At 47.7% G+C, this 9,774-nt stretch overlaps 1 protein-coding gene across 1 annotated transcript; it reads left to right on the top strand.

Moving 5' to 3' along the window:
• Positions 1-2,775: 2,775 nt before the first annotated feature.
• Positions 2,776-3,702, top strand: LOC308562199 (taste receptor type 2 member 41-like; the record flags this gene model as incomplete). Its single annotated transcript, XM_081148052.1, has 1 exon — positions 2,776-3,702. The coding sequence occupies one exon, from the start codon at positions 2,776-2,778 to the stop codon at positions 3,700-3,702; it is 927 nt and encodes a 308-aa protein (XP_081004178.1).
• Between the last annotated feature and the right edge of the window lie 6,072 nt (positions 3,703-9,774).

The raw sequence follows: 9,774 nt of genomic DNA, 5'->3' as shown, positions 1-9,774 counted from the left end.
GCAGGTTTTCAAAGGAAGTGGGTATAAATCTGTTCCATACTCTTGAAACCCTTTGATAAAATAAAAGGGTTGAGACAGTAAAAGAGAGAGGATGTTTTGAGGAATAAACGTTTAGCAAAAGCCGAAGAGGACTTAGGAATGCCTCCCCTCAAACCTGGTGGTGATCCAGAGGCTCCACGAGGCCACTCACAGAGCTCACTGTGTTAGTTCTTCAGCTGGGAGGCATAGTGCGGTAGGGGCTTGCTCCTGCCTGGGGACTAAAAGATTAGAGACAGGCCGGCTGGCTAACTTTGGAGTGGAGTCAAGGGAATGTGGCTCCACTAGGACTATGGGAGTAGGGTTAGGGGGGCCAGCTGTGAGCCCCAGGGGAGAGAGCATGTGTGTGCGAGTGTCCTGAGATCCGACTAGTAGGCCAGAGTGTGGAAACTCAAGCAGCAACAATTTGGTGGTGAATGCCTAGGGGCTGATGAAGGAATCCTGAGGGATCACTCAAAACTAAGATGCCTTCTCCCCATCGAAGGAAACTCCAGGGGAGTAGGCCCAATAGGGGCTTCCGGATCCCCGAAAGGTCCCCATGAGGGAGAAAGTCAGCATAAACATCTGCCAGGCCTGGGGAGCACAGAGCCAGGTCACTGTGGTTCTAGCCCAAGCTGGACCCTTCCTGCCCCTCTCCCATTTGGCCTCTTCATTAGCCCATCTCGCAGCGGTGGAGGCCTGCAGTTATCTAGTTATGTAATATTTATATATTGGACAGCAATGTCCACTTTCTGATGTGAGACTGTTTTGTGACTTGAAGTGATCTTGGGACAACCTGTTTGATAAGAGTGAAAGGAAAGTCATGCAGTCGCTGGAGCTCTTCTCTGGCAGACGAAGGTTCACTTGCCACATAAAGTTAGAAGGATGATGGAAGAGAATGAATATGATTATAGTTTGACGATATTATGAATACGGCCAGTTATACATGTAAAAGCTCTATTGTCCAGGCTGCTGAGGTCACGTCACCCGCTGAGAAAACCCTCCTCAGCCAACAGGTCTAAAGGAGCCACTTTCCCCTCTCCCGCCCTCTCCAAGAGTCTTCTTTATGTGTTTACTTATCCGTAATCTTCCGTTGGGCTGCAGGCTCCATAAAAGCAGGAATGCCACCTCTTTGCTTCACTGCTCTGTCCCTAGGGACTGGGACAGGTGTATAAGTGCCCAACAAGTACTTGTTGAGTGAATGATTGACGGTGAAGACCGTATAAGGAACAGATATCTGAGAGGGAGCATATTCACCCAATTTCAGTGGAGTCTCTCTTTTAATTGTGAATAATCTTTAGTACAATTATACATTCACGTGGTGGTGACAACTTCCACATCATTTGTACGACTAATTTTCTTAGTTGACTTTTTCCTGACAAGGTCACAATGTAAAATGATACACAAACATAAAAAAGTTTTAAACAAATGTCGGGGAAGGACAAATGTGATATAGTAAACAGAAAACATTTGAGTATGGATTGATTTGAATCTATTTTCATTTGGAAAAAATATATATTTTTTTCACATGGACTCATAGGGATCTCTCTTTTTAAAAAATTTTTATTGATTGATTTTAGAAAGAGAGGGGGAGAGAGAGAGATGAGACATGTTGATTTGTTGTTTCACTTAATTATGGATTAATTGGTTGACTCTTGTATGTGCCCTGATTGGGGATTGAACCTACAACCTTGGCATGTTGAGACAACGCCAACTGAGCTACCTAGTCAGGGCAAGGATCTCTTTTTAATGTTGGTGCTGGAGGATAGGACTCACACATGCCTTGTAAGCTACAGTATCTCAGTGTGGTAGGCACACTTTAAGTTGACCCCCAATGCCCCCCATCCTTGGTATCCTCACCTTTGCATAACCCCCCCTTTTGAGTGTCTGTGGGGAATGTGACTTGCTTCTAGCCAAAAGGATATGACAAAGGGGAATCACACCGGGGATTATGTTTTGATATTTAAGACCCTCTCTAGGATTTTAAGTGGCTTGAGCCACCATGTTGAAACAGCCCACTTGGCAAAGACGTCAAGCAGCCACTAGGACCTGAGGGTGACCGTCAGTGGACACCTAGCAAGAAGCAGAGGCCCTCGGTCCCATAACCAAAAGGAAATGAATTATCTCTCTGGAAGCATGAAACCAGCTTAAACCATTGTCGATCATTTACACCTCAGGGGCATGAAGGATTTAAGAAGAGGTTTGCTACCAGAGTGAACCAGGGTATCTGACCTTGAAGGGATGGCTGTCTCTAGGTAAGGTGGACGTGTAACAGGGGAGCTTGGCTAGATACATGCTTCTTGAGCATCACTATTTGCTAGGTCTTGGCCATGTGAGTGTCTCTATACTTCCTGCTTGTATACTTCATATCTTGAGAAAGACCTGATGGGGAGGTGTGTGTTTAGAGGGCCCACGGATGGCATAAGAAGGCTGAAGCTCAGTCACAGACTCCCTGAGAAGCCCTCTACGTTGATGTTAACCATGGCAACATGCAGGCAAAACGCGAGAAAGCAAATCAGGGCCAGTTGGCAGGCATAGTGGTAACTGAGCCCAGGGGACATTTGCATCCTCGCTGAGCCAAGCTCACCTTTTCTCTGTAGCCCGAGCACCTTCTTTCTAAGTGAACTCTGGCTCAGATGCAGAGCCTGGGCATTCTTTCCACATCCCCCAAGGAAAAATCAGAAGAGGGACTGTGAGGGGGTAGGAAGGAGGCCAAGGACCGAGGCAGGGGTGGTGACCAGAGGAGGGGTGGTGACCAACATGCAGCCAGCGTTCACAGCCCTCTTCATGCTGCTCTTTGTCCTGCTGTGTCTCCTGGGCATCCTGGCCAATGGCTTCATTGTGCTGGTGCTGGGCAGAGAGTGGAGGCGGCTTGGGAGGCTGCCCCCCTCTGACATGATCCTCATGAGCTTGGGAGCCTCCCGTTTCGGCCTGCAGTGGGTTGGAGTGGTGCACAACTTCTACACCTTCCTCCGCCTGGGGGAGTTCAGCGCGGGCCCCGCTCGGCAGCTCTTCGGCCTCCAGTGGGACTTCCTGAACTCGGCCACCTTCTGGTTCGGCACCTGGCTCAGCGTCCTGTTCTGCATGAAGATCGCTACCCTCACCCACCCCGCCTTCCTCTGGCTGAAGTGGAGGTTCCCAGGGTCGGTGCCCTGGCTCCTGCTGGGCTCTCTCCTCATCTCTACCGTCGTCACCCTGCTCTTCTTTTGGGGCAACCACACTGTGTATCGAGGTTTCTTGTTTAGAGAGTTCTTTGGGAATATGACCTACAAGGAGTGGAACATGAGGATGGAAATCCACTATTTCCTGCCCCTGAAATTTGTCACCTTGTCGATTCCTTGCTCGGTTTTTCTGGTCGCCACTGTGCTGTTGATTAGCTCTCTGAGGAGACACACTCGGACGATGCGGCAGAATGGCCACAGCCCGCGGGACCCCAGCACCCTGGCTCACACCAGAGCCCTGAAGTCGCTCGTCTCCTTCCTTATTCTGTACGTTCTGTCCTTCATGTCCCTGATCATCGATGCCGCGGGCTTCTTCTCCACAGACACCGACTGGTACTGGCCGTGGCAAATTTTAACCTACCTGTGCACATCTGTCCATCCCTTTATTGTCATCCTCAGCAACCTCAGGCTCCGAGGGGTGGTCAGGCAGCTGCTCCTGTTGGCCAGGGGCTTCTGGGTGGCCTAGGTGGCATGGGCTCCCTTAGCCTGACCCCCAGAAGAGACTCGGGGAGGAGGGCAGAACCACGGCCCGGTTACGTGGAGATGCCTTCAGGGGTAGATGCCTGCTGCCTGGGGCTGTGGGCTCCTCCTCTGAAAGGAGACGACAGCAAGACCGGGGACACTCTGAGCATGATACCTTCCTTGGGACACTATCAGATGGGGCCCAGGAAGCCAGTATTGTCCAAAAGGTCAAACACAAAATTTTGTTACTCTCCCTATTTGTGTCTCTGTTGTGAGGAAGCCTTCAGGCAGAGCCTCGGTTTAAGTGAACTCTCTTATCTTGACAGCCCCTTGGGAATTAAGAGAAGATAGGCCTGCAGCTGATCGGGTGTGGCCGGGGGTGCCGGCCTTGGCGAGGGTGGTGCCCAGGCTGCTCCAAGGGGCAGCTGCGGCGGCCAGCGGCCAGGCTGTGAGGTCCACGCACGCTGCCCTCGGTGGAGATTCCTTTCCTCTCCCCAAACCTGGCTGACTTGGTTTGGATGTTATGAAAGCTACTGGGAGGTTTCTTTACAGCCCCCCATCATCTCTTTCCTCACTAGCGTTTCCATTGTCCCGCCTTTGATTCCGCCTCGCCGGCGTCGAAGTGGCAGCCAGACAGTGGCCGTGTTTGTTCCTCCTCTAGAGTCACCCATTGCGATTTTCTCCGTTGACATATCATCTCTGGAACTTTTATTCCCCTCAAGCAAATGTCACAAAGTCACATGTGAATTGAATAAACATGTACTTTTTGTTCTGAAAAATAAACACCCAAGGATTTCACTTGGTTTGCGTCCAAAGACTATTTAACCTCTGTTTAAATAGAAAAGAATCACGCTATTAGATCTCATGTTTAAATGTTTTAAAATAGTTTGCTCCAATTACTATGCAAATGTTTTCAGAAATAATTTTGTGGAAAACTTTCATTAGAGCCGGGTGCCTCTAAGGCAGGCTTAATCGTTTTGGCTAAAAGGCACCAATGTGCAGATTTCAGAGACCAACTTGCAACTGGATCCCAAGAAGGAGAAATTTTCATCTCCTCCGAGAGTGTAAATAATTTCCCTCCCAATCAGGCTGAATGCCGCCGAGGGGATGCACACTCATGAACTAGAATTTTGGGGCAGCTTATTCTACATTTTTATTTTAAACATTTATTTTTAGTGGGCGATACACTTGTATGGTTAAAAATTCAAAATGTACTAAAGAGTATATATAAAAACCTCTCTCGTCCCTGTCTGAGGCATTCTTACCAGTTTTAAATATTTTTTTATTTTTTAATTACAGTTGACATTCAATATTATATTAGTTTCATGCGTACTCTTAGCAGCTTTTTGTCTGTCCTTCTAGAGATATTTTATGTATAGCAGAAAGCCACTGAAGCTAACTAACAAACCAGTCAATTAACTCACGCACATCCAGTAGCTAACTAACCAACTAACTTAACTATGTTCTCTCTGTGTCTTTGTATTTTTAAAAAAATTAAAAAAAAATTCTCACCCAAAGATATGTTTACTGATTTGAGAGAGAGAGAGAGAGAAAACAACAACAACACACAAAACATCGAAGTGAGAGAGAGACATCGGTCAGTTGCCTCTTGTACGTGCCCTGACTGGGTATCAAACCTGAAACCTAGGTATGTGCCCTGACCAGGAACCAAACCCGCAACCTTTTTGGTGTATGGATGACACTCCAGCCAACTGAGCCACCCTGCCAGGGCTCCCTGTGTATTTTTATATGATTGATTGTACAATATGCATACTGTTCTGCAGGTCACAGGCCGCCATGTAGTGGTCTTAAGCCATAGCCGATAGAAGAAGGAGCTAGACCCCCCCCCCGCCCCCCCCCCCAGGACTAACAGGAGGAGCTGGGCCCCACATCACGCAAAGGAGATAGCCTTCTTCTCTGGGAGAAAGTGCACCAGCATCTGGGGGACCCCTGGGCCAGCTGATAGGCGGCCCCAAACAGGACCAAGAGCCACCCTGGGTCCGCCTGTCCCTGGACAGCCCCAGTAGGACAAACTCACCCACCTGAGTCAGGTTGTCCCTCCTCTAGAACAGGCGGGCCAGGCTGCAGGGGGAGGCGGTGGGTAGAGAAGCCAGAATCAGAACCAGAGTTCACAGGCTGGGGCCGAACAAAGGAGTTTAAGGAGGAACACACGGACTCATGTTTTCTCTGTTAGACTCTGAGCTTCTCGAAGTCGGGGATTTTTAATGACTTTTCTTTTTATACGAAGATTCCTGACAAATGTTTCACAATCAGACATCTTTGTTGGGAGCATGACTAGAGAGGTTGAAGGTCCTGAGGATTGCTCCGATCCCAGGATGTGGCCCTGGAATTCCCTTCTCACTTGGTTCTCAGCCCACTGATGGAGCAAGCTCCGTCCTAGGCTGATAAGATCAAGGCCTCACCGGAGACCACGATACCGGCTGTAATTACGTCCCCACTTCGTGCGATGATGCTATTTCCTTGGTGAAACGCTGGCATTTATTTGAATGTTAAAGCGAGTGATTAATAGAAGATGAATGCAACATCACTTTCTTGCCGTGGCAGCATTTGGAGACGGTGGTGCCCACAGATGACATCAGCGAGGGAGTGCCTCTGAAACCCTGCGAGCCTTGTTGTGTATAACCTGTTACAGCGAAGATGTGTTTGTCCTTGGAACACCTCCCTGTTTACTTTCTTGGTCTTTAGCCTCTATCCAAGGGTAAAGATGCCATTGTGACTGTTAATATGAACGCATTGAGCAGTTTTATAATCTTCATTTCTCTCTTTATTAGTAACAAGCCCCTCTAGCCCCATTTAGCATGTGCCTCGAGTGCCTTTGCAGTAAGGTGGGAGAAGAAACAGCTAGTGTCTGGTAGGGTAATAAGGAAAGACCACAGGGACAGGGACAAGAGTCCAGCTGCCAGGAAAGCCCATTTGAATGCCCGTTAGGGGGAGCTCGAGAGGGAAGGAAAACACTCCAGATAAAGGGCTTCTGCTATGAAAATCCCACAGGATCCCTGGTGGATCCCAGAGCACTGCTTTCCACATTGGCTACACATTAGAGTCACATTAGGGACACTGAAAACTCCAGAAGTCCAGACCACAGTCCGGAGTAATTAACTTAGAATCTCAGATGGGCGGAACCCAGACATTAGTGTGATAGTAACTGTTCATGTTTCCCAGGTAATTAAAATGTGAAGCTGAGTTTGAGAACCATCGCTGTAGAGGGAACCTCAAACCTTCTGAAGATTCAGTATGTGGGTTTTGAGAGAGGATTTGAAAAAAAACCTTAATTCTTTCATCACCATTTAGTTTTGAGAGAGGAATTTGTTTTAAGATAAACCTAGAAGGGCTTTCGAGGAGGAAAGATCTTTCGGGCTACACTTCTTATTGTTTGAACACGTTGAAGCCAAGAGAGTGTGGATGACTTGCCTCAAATCCCACGATGAATCAGTGAAGATGTCATCCTGGATATCGTGCCTTAGTCTGAGCTTTCTGAGGTCTGGTCCCTGAACAACATTTTAGAACATCTTAGACCCAGGGAAGGACTAGTGAGTACCCCGTGAGGTGATGTGTGAGAAGGCCCTTCCTGAGTTTCAGAGCATTCTCTAATGACAAGGATTTGTACTGAGGATATGAGAGCTGGGCTATGGAATCCAATGAAATAGAAACGAAAACAGTTCAACCCAAGTCTTTCTAACAGGGTGTGGCGATAGGGCCTGTCGTTGGGTGGGATGAAGAAGACGGAGCAGCTGGATGCTTTCCTCTGTCTTTCCTGGATGGTTGGGACCAACCCCCATCTGGTTCCCGTTGCGTCTATGGCCAGAAGGTGTCACTGTAGGAAGTGCTAAGAATAGAATCTGGTTTTGGTTCCTGAGCCCTGCACCTCGGATGGGAACTCCTGGCTTGCCACAGAGCCCTTTTCTTGTTTTGTTTTTTGGTCAGCATAGTAAGTAACCAAGCTTTAGTCCCCAGATGTGGCTCCTGATTACTGAGAAAATCAACTGAGATTCTCACCATTGAAGAAAATAAAGTGCAAAAGGGGAGTCACAAAAGAATGAAAGCCTGGAGGAACTTTTAGGGTCATTTCCACCTCATCGTTTTACAAAAGAGAAAACTGAGGCCCAAACAGCAGAAGCGATTTGCTCGAGGTCATTCTGCCTGTTGGGAGCAGAGTGGGAGCTGGATCCGGGACCCGAGGACCACAATCCCGTGTTCGTCCTGCTCTGGGCACTGCTACCTGGCAAAGCACAGGAGGGGCTCAGTGGCCAGGGGGCAGCATCCCAGAGGGACCGGAGGGCAGGTGTGATTTATGGGGAAAGGTGTAGTGTTTAGGATGTTGCCCCTGGGGGTGTGTGTGGAGGGGAGGTAGAGACTTTGAACTTCCACAAAGTAACACAGGGCAATAGGCTGGAGCGTAGTTTGGACAAGTCGGTGGGTGGAGGTCCAGCTCATCAGTGCGCTGACCTCTTTCCATTTCATCTGCAAAAGGGAAGCACCCACTTCATAGCTGAGTGAGGGCATGGAGCCCATGACCAGCTCTCAGATTTCCCAGCAGCCGGAGGTAGAGCTGGAAATACCCTCCACTAGGCCCAGCTTGCTTTCACTTCCTCTTTCTGATTTCTAATGAACTGCTTGAAGGGTGGCCAGGGTGTTTCCCTTTTTTATTCTACACATAATAACAGAGATTGGCACATAGAGTTGTGGGCTGACTGAATGGATGCACATCAAGGAGTGGTTTCTTTGAAATTCATTCTCTCGCCTAGAAGCTCAGTGTGGAAATTTCTCGTAGGTGTTTGTGGAGTCCACTCTGCGGCCACCTCAAGGATGACTCCACTCAGAAGGGTCTCTGGAGGGACCAAACAGTTGTTTCCTCCTGATTAGTAATGTCCTTTAAATATATCAAATTTCTTTTTAAAAAGGACCCAAATAAATAATCTAAACTCTAAAACTCAAACAGTGGGGTAAGTAGGAAAGTATTTTGGACTCCTCCCCCCTTTCTCTAACATGTAACTTAATGATGTCTTCCTTGGATAAACTAGATGTGTGCACTTTGGCTGTGGAGAATAGAATATTAGTATTATTTTATATACAAAATATATGTTTTAGTTATTATGATTAGAAGGTATGAATAGATTACTGTCCTGACTATATCAGAGTAATATTTACCTAAGGGATGCTTTATTTTGAATTTTAAAAGCTGTTTTAAGAACATTTCTCTGGATAAAATGATCGCTGCTGCTTCACTTTCCATTTTAGGATGTGTAGAGCTCGATCATTAATTGGTATGTTACCGGAGTAGAGCAAAATTGTCACCACTGGGGAACTGCGGTTCTTTCCTGCAGAGCTCGGCTCACCTCTGAGGGTGTGTGCCACGATTTCTAGTCAAGCATGGGTTCTTTATACATCCCTCAGCTTTCACAAGAAGATACCCTTACACCCGATTGTGCAGAAAGATAGGTGTCGGAGGTCCTGAACTTTGGACTTTTGGGCTAGCCATTTGCCACCATAGCAAATCACAGAGGTGAACGTGCGGAGTGATGTCTGTGCCACTCCCACGAGGTCCAGTCCTGCTCATCGGGGCTGTGGAGACCCTTAGTGTGACTTTGGCTCTGGGCCCCCACCCTGCTGAGCTGGGCTGCGCCATGTGTGAGTCATGTGGACGACCTTTTCACTCCTGGTTAAGGACAGTTTCATCCCAGGGCACAGTGAATTTTGTAACTTACAGCTTCCTCTCTCCCCTCTTTTCACTGACTTCAAAAAGCTTAGACATATAGTGGTAAATTTTAGCAAGGAAATTGACTCTCTGGGCATACATTTGTGTACTTCTCTGACTTCTGGTCTAACTATTCTTTTTAATTCATATATATTTTTTTCCATTATTCTAGAGGGTGTATGTATTTCTAAGTTGTTGTAATTTACATTTTTTACACTAAGTCAGGACCAAAACCAAATTCCAGAGATAAAATTCCACCTCTCCATGACCTCCAGAGATAGTAGTGTAGATTGTGGTCTGCCCACCGGCTCCCTTACACGCGCACACATGCAGGTGCACACTCTTAGGCCCGAGCCCCAC

The sequence above is a fragment of the Miniopterus schreibersii genome (assembly GCF_964146895.1).
Source record: "Miniopterus schreibersii genome assembly, chromosome: 9".
Classification (NCBI taxonomy): Eukaryota; Metazoa; Chordata; class Mammalia; order Chiroptera; family Miniopteridae; genus Miniopterus; species Miniopterus schreibersii.
This window is presented reverse-complemented; position numbering and strand designations above follow the sequence as displayed.